Raw genomic sequence first — 14,630 nt, forward strand, 5'->3', positions numbered from 1 at the left:
TCATCCCCCGATTCAGAATATATCATTTTCATAATCATGGCATGCTTTGTGTAAGAATAATATTTAATTTTCATAGTCATGTCATGCTTTGTGTAAGAGCTATTGAAGATTGAAATCCTAAATCGTATTATAAAAAATAAAATACAGATACAGAATATGCCTTCTTCATAGTCATGGAATGCTTGGTTCAATAGCTATTGATGAGAAAACGGAATATTCACCTAATATCTGATATAAAACTAATTTTACCTCTGTGGCCTACAGGTCCTTTTGGAATAGAGGTACACGCCTTTTCTTATCAGGGAGAAGGGAACATAATCACGTCGGTGCCATGACCTGTCTATAAACTATTGGAGTTATTAACAGGTCCCAATACAGACCTGTATGATTAGGCATATGAACATTTTGCACCTGGAACTAATCACAACTATGTATTTCCCACCAAAACTAAATTGTGTGGTTTGATTAACCCTCCGTCTCCAAAAAGGCAAAGCTGACAGGCCGACATAAATGTACCGTAAGATAATGTTGCTGATAGTGAGACTACTATTACTATCATTAATAATCACACTGTGATGTCTAATGAAACATACTGAACCTGCAGAAAGACCTCTGTTGCACACAGTGTCTAGGCCTACTTTGTAAAAGGTCTACCAAATGTTTTGCTTGCCTAGAGGCCTAACTCGACTGTTAGAACATGAGCTATTTTAGGCTCCGTCATGCAATTGGTTGAATTCATTTTAGGCTCTGTCATGCAGTTGGTTGAATTCATTACAGGGTTGGGTTGCCTCTTCTCTGGACATTATCAGCACAGCAGACAAACTTTACCAGCTGCCTAGGAGCAAGAGGGCCCCAATGTATGAGAGAAGTTTGAGTAAAATATAGTGTATAATCTTTTTTTGACCATTATCGTTACTTTACTCGTGGAGGAGGATATAGGGTACATTTGAGACCATAATAAGTGAGGAGTCCATACAGGGCGTCAAAGTTTTGCCCCTGCGTGCAACACAGGAATAATGGACATCACAACCACTGCAGATGCAGCTACTGTCAAACCTGAACCCACTGCTATGGAGGAGTCAGAGGCGCAAGAGCCCCGCACATCAGAGAAGATTGACTTGTCACTAGGTTGGACATTTTCTCATGATTCTTTGCAGTATGCGTGTTAACCAATCAAATGTTGTTCCAGTAAACAAAGCATAGTCAAGTTCATGTCTTAATATGTTCCATAGTGCAACAACAATTGCTTTATTATTCAATCTTATTGAACAATAAAACAAAATGCATTTGACACAAGTAGGCATCTTGGTGTGATATGGACCTACACCACATGTTACATAGCCTACACGTCAACAATCTGATTTCTTATTGCCCTTTAGTCTTTATGTTATATGCCACTTTAAACTGTAGTGCTTTAATGGAGATGTAGGCCTGCTATTAAAACACCATCCAGTTGAGATCTTAGGGGAGCTCATCCATTATTGTCATAATGAGTTGAACATCGCAGACATAATTCCACTGTAATTTTGGACCCCATTAGCTCCCCTTACACGTAATGGATTCAGCTTCTCAAGTGACACGTTAAAATGAGTGATTTCAGCTTGGAGTGCATGCTTCAATTGTCAGTGACTACTCTCATCTGAAACACAGCTTTACTTCCCTGTTCCCAGATGACATCATCAAACTGAACAAAAAAGAGAACAAGGCAAATAAGGCTGCCAACAAGGCTCGGGACCGACGTACCACAAACAAAAACACTGTCCTCAAGAAACTGGACAGGGCAGGACAACAGCGGACATTTCCTTTCAGACGTGGCCCTTATCAGTTCCAACAAGGTACGCCTACTGTATTGGTCACTCATCGCTTGCATGTCCCTCTATATGAAGACATTCATCATTACCATATCATCACACTTCTGGAGAAATGAGCTGATTATACTATAACCATTTTTTTTAGGACCCTACAAATCGCGTTACATGGCACCCCCCATTCCTGGCTATTACAGAGTAAAACCATATCTCAGAAAGACTCCTTTTGGAGCACATCACCTCAAAGGTGTGAGCCCTTTAAAAAGACCTCCTTTGAACACAAAGGTATGTGCACAGAAAATGACTGACATTTACACTTTTCCAATATGTGAATATGATGCAATGTAGTAAGTGCACACACTGTTTAGTCCAAGTTATTGGTCAGATGTGACAAAAGGTAATTGTTTGGGGGGTTTTTCCCTTCAGGAAGGAGCACAGTTTGGAAAACGTAAACCGTTGTTCAAGGGTGCATTTTATCAACCATACAGAGGTCCCCCAGGGGCTTTGAGAAGGTACAGCATGTTTGCTTAATGCATTATCACAGCACATTTATAACACATAAGATTCTCTTAGACTCTGACAGGGCTTTCCTTCTCTCTGGGCGCATGGGTTTTATGTGTGTATAGTATATACATGATGTGTATGTATGGGTTTTATGTGTGTATAGTATATACATGTGTATGCATGGGTTTTATGTGTGTGTATAGTATATACAAGATGTGTATGCATGGGTTTTATGTGTGTATAGTATATACATGATGTGTTTGCATGGGTTTTATGTGTGTATAGTATATACATGATGTGTTTGCATGGGTTTTATGTGTGTATAGTATATACAAGATGTGTATGCATGGGTTTTATGTGTGTATAGTATATACATAATGTGTATGTGTTTTATGTGTGTATAGTATATACATGATTTTTATGTGTGTATAGTATATACATTATGTGTTTTATGTGTGTATAGTATATACAAGATGTGTATGCATGGGTTTTATGTGTGTATAGTATATACATGATGTGTATGTATGTCATTTTGTTATGTTTGTGTAAACACAGGATTTGTACATCAGTTATGCAGTTAAGAAACATTCAAATGAGTAGCTTCAGGGTCAGATGGACTTGAGCTTTGGGAACCTACTCTAGTCTTATGTAAATGTATGAAGGCCTAGACTCCTGTTCTTCCAATACAGAAAATTATATTAGCAATTTACTGAGTTATGACATATGATTTTGATAGGTTTATTTGTGAAACACATTGATTCCATTTGTTCACAATTCCATGCACTTTTAGGGATATCGCTAGGGATACTGTTTGTCTTTTTCATTTGATTTGTACAGTCTCTTTATGGGTATGATTCTGTGTCGCCGTATTAGGCCTCCTCCCCAATTCAGAGGGCAGAAGAAGCCACCATTCCAGCCCAAACAGAGACAGGGCGGTAGGAAGCCATTCATCCTAAACAGAGGGGTATTTTGTTGTTTACACATTTATAATACTTATACACAACCTTGCTATTCATGCTATTCAGAGTAATGAATGTACAGTATCACCGCACTTACAGTAAGAGCCATGCAAACAGAGGTCATGTTCAGCATGAGTAAAACAAGGCATATTACTGGGTACTGTTCAATGAATTCTGTTTTTTTATGGTTTGCAATAGATGATCTTAGTACGGTGTCTAACACCTACTAATTCATCTGAATGAATACACAGAATAATAGTAAAAGAAACCCTTACATGTACATTTATCTTCCCCTCCTTCTAGTTTCCTGCAGCAAATGGAAAAATTGATAAGTACCAAAAGCTTAGAAGGTGAGATAACATCACTGTGGTTGCTTGGGACAAATAAACCAAATTATATTGGTAGTATTGCTCATTATTATGTTCTCATAACATTACCTGCAATAGCTGGAAAAAGGCGCCCTCCGGTGTTTCTACCTTGACGGTGTCACTGCCCAACTCCAAAGCCAACTCAGAGCCCACGTGAGTTGCACATACATTAGTACACACTGCAGCCATGTTTTACGGAAAGGCCTTTGTGGGTTCTGTACAAAACAAACGTTTTATTTCTAATTATGTGTATTCAGATAGGCTACAAAAGCTAATCCTTATCTGTCCTATGTCTTTACCTGATCTCTCTCAGGGCCAAGGCTAAGCAGGCCACAGTGATGGACCGATCCAGTCCATCAGGGGCGTCCCCCCAGCCCAAAGGCATCCCTCTCAGATTTAACTTCAAGGCCACTATAAATCAGGTGATATGCCATTACCAGTGTTTAGAACATGTCGATGTCTTTAGCATAGAGATCCTATGAAATTAAGAGTCTAATTCTGTTGTTCCACCAGCTACCTTCTCCTTATAAATAATGAATATGTCACCATGACTGTTTCCTGGTTTTCAGACGGGAGTGACCCTCAATGACCGCTTCACTGGTATGAGGATCTGGGCAGGCCCAGGACAGGGTCCACAGAGGGGCAGTGGCAGGGGAAGAGGCAGAGGCCGAGAAGGCCGGACTGTCATCCTACAGTGATCATTGTTGAGGACCTGTGCTGTCTGTAGCCTATATCAAAAGCATCTCATTAATCACCCTCTTAACCCTTCCAATATGCTCACATTTTGAAGACACTTTATACTGATGTTTATTTTAGTATGTATGGCACACATTTAGTTACTTTTCTTGTTTACAAAATGTTTTGACCTCGGGAAAAAGTCTAGACATTTAATTAATTAAATTACAAGTGATAAAGAGCTGAAGTGACAGGCTACACAGATTTATATACTCTTCATATAGACACTAGACACACATTTATTTTGGGAACTATCATGTGAAGTTAGGACAGTGATCTCAGCCTGTTACCCAAAGTATTTATAGCACTTGTTAATGGGGTTGGCATCTACGGTGCCTTCGGAAAGTATTCAGACCATTTGACTTTTTCCACATTCTGTTAGGTTACAGCCTTATTCTAAAATTGATAACAAACCAAAAAAATCCTCATCGATCTACACACAATACCCCATAATAACAAAGCAAAAACTGTTTTTTATTGTTTGCTAATTTATTAAAAATAAAAAATGGAAATATCACATTTACATAAGTATTCCGAACCTTTACTCTGTACTTTGTTGAAACGCCTTCGGCAGCGATTACAGCCTTGAGTCTTCTTTGGTATGACGCTACAAGCTTGGCACACCTGTATTTGGGGAATTTCTCCCATTCTCTGCACAGCTATTTTCAGGTCTCTCCAGAGATGTTCGATCGGGTTCAAGTTCGGACTCTGGCTGGGCCATTCAAGGACATTCAGAGAATTGTCCCGAAGCCACACCTGCATTGTCCTGGCTGTGTACCTAGGGTCGTTGTCCTGTTGGAAGGTCAACCTTAACCCCAGTCGGAGGTCCTGAGCGCTCTGTAGTGGGTTTTCATCAAGGATCTCTCTGTACTTTGCTCTGTTGATCTTTGCCTCGATCCTGACTAGTCTCCCAGTCCCTGCTGCTGAAAAACATCTCCACAGCATGATGCTGCCACCACCATGCTTCACTGTAGGGATGGTGCCAGGTTTCCTCCAGATGTGACGCTTGGCATTCAGGCCAAAGAGTTCAATCTTGGTTTCATCAGACCAGAGAATCTTGTTTCTCATGGTCTAAGAGTCTTTAGGTGCCTTTTGGCAAACTCCAAGCTTGCTGTCGTGTGCCTTTTACTGAGGAGTGGCTTCCGTCTGGCCACTCTACCATAAAGGCCTAATTGGTGGAGCGCTGCAGAGATGGTTGTCCTTCTGGATGGTTCTCCCATCTCCACAGAGGAACTATAGAGCTCTGTCAGAGTGACCATTGGGTCTTGGTCACCTCCCTGACCAAGTTGTTTCTCCCTCGATGGCTCAGTTTGTCCGAGCGGACAGCTCTAGAAAGAGTCTTGGTGGTCCCAAACTTCTTCCATTTAAGAATGATGGAGGCCACTGTGTTCTCGTGGATCTTCAAAGATGCAGACATTTTTTGGTACCCTTCTCCAGATCTGTGACTCGACACAATTCCTTTGACCTCATGGCTTGGTTTTTGCTCTGACATACACTGTCAACTGTGGGACCTTATATAGACAGGTGTGTGCCTTTCCAAATCATGTCCAATCAATTGAATTTACCACAGGTGGACTCCAATCAAGTTGCAGAAACATCTCAAGGATGATCAATGGAAACAGGATGCACCTCATCTAAATTTTGAGTCTCATAGCAAAGGGTCTGAATGCTTATGTAAATAAGGTATTTCTTATTTTTTTTATACATTTGCAAAAATTTCTAAACTTTTTTTTCGCTTTGTCCTTATGGGGTATTGTGTGTAGATTGCTGAGGAATTCTTTTTATTTAATCCATTTTAGAATAAGGCTGTAACATAACAAAATGAGGAAAAAGTGAAGGGGTCTGAATACTTTCTGAAGGCACTGTATATGGAGGCCATTTTACACTGTTTACAGCAGCGCCTCTGGAAATGTACTAACAAAATGTAAAACATTAATTTTAATGAGACTATGCACTTGCATAAAATCATGAGCAACTTGTGTATTTCGATTTGCTTGATTACTTACTGTCGTTCAGTTGCTCACATGAGTTGTAAATTAACTACAAAATATAGCAACTTGTTTAAAACGTAATATAATTAAATGTTTCATTTATTTGGTAATCAACACATTTTCTATACATGTAGCCTACTTGCACTTACATATGTATTGTGTAAAGATCACACAGCCCAAATGTTTTGGGGTTTACAATAGATTTAACTAAATGTAATAGATTACATAGCTAAATAACATTGCATGTATGTTATGGTATTATGATTTTATTATAGCCCACTGAAAGAGCGACAACTCAGGTGTGGGGTCAACTAGATAGCACAGCCACAAAGTAGCACAGGCTACATAGTAAACATTTCTGAAAACATACATGTGCTTTTTGGGTTCATTTCAGGTTAGGCATAAGGTTAGCAGTGTGGTTACGGTTGAGGTTAAGGTTACGGTTACGGTTGAGGTTAAGAAGGTCAATTGTGGAAATGGGCGGAGTTTACGACTTTGTGGCTGTGTTAACTAGTGACGACCGTTTTATTGGTCAGATCGAGAAGTGACATCGCTTTTCCGCTATGTCCATTTTTGTCTATTCAAAATGGTGGAGCAATAACAAACGCATTGTACATTTCTACGGTAAGAAATGTGTAACTTTTAGTGTCAATGATCCATACTTATTGCGATGTAGATCATTCAAAACCAGCTTTTATTTCATTTTTTATTTTTATTGTAGTAAGTTAAAAATGATCGCCGTAGCAAAGCTTTACGCCAGATCACACGACATGCATGCGAGATTTGGCCTAACGTTAGCTACCACAGTGATTGTCAGGGCTCGTATCAGCAGAGTTAGCTAGCTAGCTAACTAGAGTAAGGAAGCAAATGATAGCTGTCTAGATATTAATTAGCAAAGGTTCGTATCTGGCGACAGAAATGTGCAGGTAAGTTACAGTCAACAAATATGATGACGTGTAGCTAGCCAGCTTTACAATGTTAGGCGGGTGGCCACATCTAGCTCGCTACTGCTAGCTAAACAGCTAGTTGACCTACCTGGCTAGCTACAGCACTTTGCTAACTATTTACTATACACCTGCAGATGTAATAAGTGTGCATGAAGTTGCATACAGCGAGCTTTTGCAAATGGGAACCCACAGTTCCAGAAGAACTGTAACTCGCAACAAAAAGAAAAAATACAATACGTTTGTTCGTCGGGTGTATGTACATTTCCTCCACTGACACTGATACGGTATTTCCGCTTATTTGCAGTATCAGCATGGCAGACAAAAATGGCAAGAAAGGGAAACCTGTAGGTGTTAAGAGAACATTGACCAAGAGAGAACAAGAAGATCTGAAGAAAAAGGTAAGATATTTGACCCTTTTATAGATATCTGCAACAAAGTGCAGGTCTATAATAACAATTTTAAAACAATGTCATTTCCAGGAACAAGAAAAGGCAGCTGACGTTTTTGAAGAGTTTTTAGCATCTTTTGACAGTAACGACAAAAGTGGGGTGAAAACGTTTGTTCGTGGGGGGATCGTGAATGCAACTAAAGGTGAGCAGAAACATGCTGGCTAATACAGCTCTGGTGGGGTTCTATATTATGAACACTTATTTTAGTGCTACATGGTTACTCTTTCTATTCAATTATTTTGCAGAAGAGGAAGCAGCAGAGGTCAAAAAGAGCAAGCTTTACCGACCGAACACTAAGTTTACTTCAGTGTCCCAGAATGTCTCACCAGCACACTCTTCGGAAGTCAGAAGGCCGGTAAGTCACCATGTGAATCTCTTATTGTATACAAGATAATACTATTCATTATTTTGCCCCCTTATGTTTGTCTGGTCTACAGATTGTTAAAAAGAAGACGGAAGAGAAGAAGAAGAGCAACCTTGAACTTTTCAAAGAGGAGCTAAAGCAGTATGTTTTTCACACGCCGTAGTAAATCATGTTTCACTCTATTTGACCAATTTGTAGTTTACATTTGTGCATAAAATGACTCTGTTCTCATAGAATACAGGAGGAACGTGAAGAAAGGCACAAAAAAAAGAAAAATGAGCCTGGAGGAGGATATGGAGACGTGGACATACCACTAACACGACGATCAAGTAAGAGCCAGATCTGTCCCTTGCAGTGGAAAAATAATGGCCTTTGTCCAAATCAAAGATGAACCCTCAGTAGCTTTTAAATGTTTAGCTGAATATGCACATCTTCCTCCAGTATTTGATGATGACCCAGCAACACCGAACACAACCAACCTGTACATTGGCTGCATTAACCCAAAGGTAAAGGAACGCTTCTCTGCTTAGGACGTTTTGACAAAGGAGATATAGTCTAGCTTGCTCTTGTTTGGGATACGTTCAACTTAAATGCTGACTGCATTTTTGTGAAACTGTGTTGATATGATGCTTTATATAATGTGACAGATGAATGAAGAAATGCTTTGCAAAGAGTTTGGCAAGTATGGTCCCCTGGCAAGCGTGAAGATCATGTGGCCCCGTAGTGATGAGGAACGTACCAGGGTCACAAACAGAGGCTTCGTGGCCTTTATGACCAGGAAAGATGCAGAGAGGGCCTTGGCTGCTCTAGACGGTGGGTCTGTGATAAGAGAATATTAAACATACTATTCAGTAAACGCTGCCAGATGATAAATGCACTGTCAAGTGTTCCATTGATCATGTCCGTGGCTCATGTAGGATCATTACTCCTTTTGCTGCAGGTAAAACAGTTATGGGTTTTGAAATGAAGCTGGGATGGGGGAAAGCTGTTCGCATCCCTCCCCAGCCTCTCTATACACCCATAGGGGTACTGAAAATCTCCACCCCCCCACCCCCCTCTGGCCTGCCCTTCAACGCTCAGCCCCGAGACCGCTTCCGCAATGACTTTACCAAGCCATGGGGCAGGTCCAAGGAGGAGTTTGACAAGGTAGGTTGGTTCTTTTAACACTGTAGGGTGTGTGCATGGTTCTTTTTCAAGGTTATATATTTTTTGTTTTACAATACAGTTAATTTGCCAATTTTATGTGTGTTTGTAGCGGATATCCTATGCCGGGTGATATTTATCATAGGATCAATCAACTGGACATTGCTTAGAATTTGATTTAGAATTCAGAATTGCATTTAGATGCACACACAAGACCATGTGACGGTCATGTTCTGAAGTAGCGGTTCCATTTCTGTTTAAATTCCAGTTGGTTTGTCCCGTGGTGCGTGTATAGACATGTTATGAATCTATTCCTTAGTCTAGTAGTGTCTTAGTTTTAGGATATGTCCTAAGACAGGGGGTTTGACCCAGATGGAGTTGTGAGGTATTGTTACAGAACCATATGCAATCAAAATGTTACTGTAAAATTTAAGAGGGTGGGGATATCCTATAGTATAGATCCTTTACTTATAGTGTAGCCGTCTCTCGAATGTGGGATCTTTTTCCCTCATTCAAATAATGTATAGCTGTTACTGCTATCGTCGTTTTCTATGCTGTATGTATCCTGCAGTGTTTCATCTGTATATATACTCACTTTTTTTATATCTTCACTATTTGATTTGACTTCACGAACAGACTCTGTCCGAAGCCGTAGTCAAAGTGGTTATCCCAACAGAAAGGTACACACTCTCTCTCCATTCTTACTACTACTGCTACTACGACTGACCAGCCGTTCTCACAGACAGAACACAGTGTTAGAGGACAGAGGCCCTGGTGTACTGTTCCTGTGTACGTATGTGACCGACAGGAAGCCCCAGTCCTAAGTGTTATGTCTGTATGTACATGACTAATGGGAGAGGACAGCTGAGACCGTAACACTGTTTTTGTGCTTTTCTCCCTACGTGTCTCATAGTTTGTCCTGTTCTAACATTGGTCTGCATTAAGCCATCTTGTTGACAACATGGCCTATATTCAGGGAATTGGTAACCCCTGCTGCTTAGGACTGGGGGCCCTGTATATGACTAGTAGAGGGGCTGTGGTTCTCAGTTGAACATGGTTAAAGTGAATCTCTGGCCTAGTAAGCAAAGCCGTCAGTGTTTATTAATTAATGTTGTCCTCATTAGATTAGTAAATGACACCATTGTAATCCTCTGTCGGGAAAATAGATTGTTAGACTTAAGTGAGTGTTGGAGTCAGTGAGTTAGGCCTATATCCTGTCAAACATACTGGCACTAACTTCAGTGGCAACCTTGGTTCTTCCTATCTGGGTTGGCTGAGACACTGCAGACAGATACAGCTAGAAGGCAGATGTGTTTTAGATTAAAATCAGTAGTAAGTAATGTTGTCACTATCATATTGTCCCACTTTTTAATTTATACACTTAATATTTGGGGGAAGAAGAAACATTATTCTAGATACATGACAACGTCATGATCGCCTTCTGATGTAGATGCGCACTAGGGACAGACAGTCTCCCCCACTCACTCCTGTGTGTGTGTGTTTGTTTGCGTGCAGACCAACACACAACATATCCTCAACATTGCTGTGACAAATGATGGCAGAGGGACAGTGTTATAGAAGAGAGACAGAGGTTAAGGGGCTTAGTGCTAGTGTGCAGTGAGAGCTTTGACATGGCCACTGGTCTGAATGAGGGGGGGGGGGACAAGTCACAGCGTCTGGTCTCTCATCCCCTCTCCTTTTACTCCACAGGAATCTGTTGGGCCTCATCCACAGGATGATAGAGTTTGTGGTGCGTGAGGGACCCATGTTTGAAGCCATCATTATGAGCAAAGAGAAGAACAACCCTGACTTCAGGTAAGGCGCCATTGCTGAGCGTTCCCTTTCCCTCTCGTTCTATCAATGATCATATATATTTTGAAACTAACCTTTTAAACTATTGATGATTTCAGGTTCCTGTTTGACAACAAAAGCCAAGAGCAGGTGTACTACCGCTGGAAACTCTACTCCATTCTCCAGGTAGGTCATGCCCTTAATCTGACCTGGCTACACCCCTATGTCCAGGAGTCCATCTCCCTACTCTACTCACTGCTGTGCCTCATCTATGTCCCTCTCTCCCTCCATCCCCAGGGCGAGCCCCCCAGTGAGTGGAGGACCGCAGACTTCCGGATGTTCCGTGGGGGCTCCATCTGGAGGCCGCCCCTCCTGAACCCCTATCTCCATGGAGACGAGGAGGCGGGAGAGGAGGAACAGTCTCCCTCTCAGGAGGAGGAGCTGAAAAAGGGCCAGCTGAAGGCCGAGTGAGTGTAGCTGTACATACAGGGGCAGAGCGGGAGGTTTTGAGGCAGACTGGAGATGAAAAGTGTTCTCTGAGGAATGTTATGGGAAAACTGACTGGTGAAAGTCAATGTTTTCTGGGCAACAAAACTTGTTTGTTTATTCCAGGCACAGAGAGAGACTGGAGACACTGCTGAGAGGGCTCACCCCTCGTAGGGAGGACGTTGGTGACGCAATGCTGTTCTGTCTGGAGAGAGCTGAGGCAGCGGAGGAGGTGGTGGGGTGCATCGCGGAGTCCCTGTCTCTCCTTCAGACACCCCTACAGAAAAAGGTCCCTCACCCACTTCCTGTACACGGGTCCATCCTATGAGTCTCGCATGTGCATGATCAACCACATTCACGTGACATGCTACTCACAATCGTCATGTCCATCTTTATTTCCACAGATTGCCAGACTGTACCTGGTATCCGACATCTTGTACAACTCCTGTGCCAAAGTTGCCAATGCATCTTATTATCGCAAATAGTAAGAAGTATTTTTTAGATAAGTCTAATTATAGAATACACACGCTCAGTGGTCATACTGTGTCCATCTGAGGGTTTTCACTGTTTCTTTGTTCCTTCAGTTTTGAAGCAAAATTGCCCCAGATATTTGGTGACATCAGTGATGCATATCGAAACATACAAGCAAGACTACAAGCGGAACAATTCAAGGTAATAAGTGTAGTTTAAAAAAAATGACAATGCTTTATTATCCTTTTTCAAGCTTGTGTTTTGTTGTTGCCTTTACCAGAGCAAATGCATTAAACACTCACCTATGTTTGTCTTTTCTCAGCAAAAGATAATGGGCTGTTTCAGGGTCTGGGAAGACTGGGCTGTCTACCCAGAGCCCTACCTGATCCAGCTGCAGAATATCTTTCTGGGTCTTGTCAAGGCAGGAGATGAAGTGATCGAGAGGGTAGAGGTGAGCTGGATCTCAGGACAGGACCCTTCCTGGACAAGACCTGGAAAATAGTTTTGATCAATGCCTATTTCACTGATGACTGCTACATTCTCTGATAGTGTGTGTGTGTGTGTGTTACAATGCAGCTAGAAGCAGAGCTGAATTTCGAGTCATTGGTTTATGTGGGTCTCTCACCTCAGGTGGTGTCTCCAGACCTGGATGGAGCTCCATTGGACGGGGCACCGTTAGATGGAGCTCCACTGGATGACCTCGACGGCTCGCCCCTGGCCTGGGACCCTGCCTCCCTGGATGGGGTGCCTGTTGACGACATTGACGGAGTTCCCCTGGGCGCTCCCATGGATGACATCGACGGAATGCCTTGTAAGTCAACCTGGCCGATTTATCTGTGAAAAACCATAAACAATGTATACGCTGTTGACTTGATGTTTTGTGTTTTCCAGTGGATGATCTGGCCCACTCCAAAGTGGCTCTGTCTAAATGGGAGAGGGTGGACGATGCTGAAGCTCTTCCACAAGGTACTGTACACGTTCAGCACTGCAAACCCCCACAATCACATCTCTACTCCTAACCCTCACTCTGCCTCTTCCTCTTTCAGCTAACACTGAATCCAAATGGGACAGTGTGGGAGAGCGATATTCTGGGGACAACCTGAATGTAAGGTAAGAACCTGGTGAAAGCCATCTCTAAAAGATGTTGACATTTTTGGGAAGGCAACTTTTTCCCGAGTTACCATCATTGTAGCCTGTCTTGCAGTAGATGGTAGAGTGGCTCTTCCTCATCTTCTCTCCCCCTGCAGTGCTAACACTAAGGAAGGAGATGGCGAATCAGAGGGTGACAGCAGCGATGATGACAGCCCATCGAAGTACGACAGTGCTGACTTCAAGAGCTCCCTCAGTAGTTTTGAGATGTCTGAGAGCAAGAGGAGCCGGCTGAGAGAGCTGGAGGCAAGCACACAGTCCACTGGCTCCAACACAGTACCACACCCAACCCACTGCAGTAGTAATTCAGTCTGTCCATAGCGGCCATCCGACAATACATAGGTCTTCTATAACGCTTTTCTAAAACCCAAATACGCTTGACTAATTCTGTTCTTGAAGGCAGTTGATTTGCCACTAATTTATGCAACAATTGGACCCACTGTTCTTAGTGTATATATAGTAACATACTATTGTCTTTGCTGCAGGTGAAGGTGATGCAGTTCCAGGATGAGCTGGAGACTGGGAAGAGGCCCAGGAAGTCCGGAATGAACGTGCAGAAACAGGTGGAGCACTACAGGAACAAGCTGCTACAGAAGGTGGGTCTCTAGTATGCTTATGTCATACAGGCCCTGCAGTTGTACATTTGACCCAATAACTCACCTGGCTGCAATTGATCCTCAGGAGTTTGATAAGGATGACCAGGAGAAGAAAGAGAGATCCACGCCAAAGTCAAAAGACAGATCAAAGAAAGAGGAGAGGAGAGACAAGACAGAGGAGAGCAGTAAAGGACGGGAGAAGGAGAAGAGTAAAAGGAGTCAAGACCGGGACAGGAGCAGGGACAGGGGACGTAGTAGAGACACAGAGGAACGGACACAGAAATACAGAGGACGTTCTCCCTCAAAGTAAGGCCTGTGTGAAATCACTTGTCTGTGTTCTATTTAATGTGTTCAGTATTCCATGTATATATATTTGTGCTGACTGTCCAACAGAACAAAGTCAAAGTCTCCCAAGAAGTCCAAGCGGTCCCGGTCGCCCTCGCCAGCCAGGAAGACGTGGAGGAGGTCTAGCTCCCGGTCACCACACCGCTCCCACAAAAAGACAAAGAAGAGCAAACACTGATCCAGAGGCCTGGACTCCATGCCTCTCCCCTTGACGCAGCAAGGCGACTCCCATGGACTGCCCTGCTCCACCAGTGATTACCATGACACAGCCCCACCACGCTCGTTTCCTCACAATGCCTCTGAACTGTCAGCTGTTTGTTCCCCCTCGTACCGATATCCTGATTGCTGCAGTCAGGATTTGGCAAATTTTTTGTAAGATCACGTTTGAACATTATTTGTACAGTTCTTTGGTTTTGCTGTTTGTTTTTAAACCCCATTCAGATTATTGCGACTAGTCCCTGAGACGTCACAATAAATCACTATTGGCATTGTGTCCATTGTCCAGGGTCCAAGGTGGGGAATGA

The 14,630-nt window shown here is 42.5% G+C and overlaps 1 protein-coding gene across 1 annotated transcript; it reads left to right on the forward strand.

Annotated features, from left to right (window-relative positions):
* Positions 1–6,857: 6,857 nt before the first annotated feature.
* LOC106603104 (U2 snRNP-associated SURP motif-containing protein) lies at positions 6,858–14,599 on the forward strand. The gene is made up of 24 exons (XM_014196329.3): positions 6,858–6,989; positions 7,617–7,710; positions 7,792–7,903; positions 8,007–8,116; positions 8,199–8,266; positions 8,360–8,454; positions 8,567–8,631; positions 8,773–8,938; positions 9,066–9,271; positions 9,905–9,948; positions 10,979–11,083; positions 11,179–11,245; positions 11,357–11,526; positions 11,672–11,834; positions 11,950–12,029; positions 12,130–12,217; positions 12,339–12,467; positions 12,647–12,827; positions 12,908–12,982; positions 13,063–13,126; positions 13,264–13,411; positions 13,651–13,761; positions 13,847–14,067; positions 14,155–14,599. The coding sequence occupies exons 2-24, from the start codon at positions 7,624–7,626 to the stop codon at positions 14,282–14,284; spliced, it is 2,685 nt and encodes an 894-aa protein (XP_014051804.1). The 5' UTR covers positions 6,858–6,989; positions 7,617–7,623; the 3' UTR covers positions 14,285–14,599.
* Positions 14,600–14,630: the final 31 nt, after the last annotated feature.

This window comes from Salmo salar, chromosome 04 (genome assembly GCF_965601325.2).
Source record: "Salmo salar chromosome 04, fSalSal1, whole genome shotgun sequence".
In the NCBI taxonomy this organism is placed as follows: Eukaryota; Metazoa; Chordata; class Actinopteri; order Salmoniformes; family Salmonidae; genus Salmo; species Salmo salar.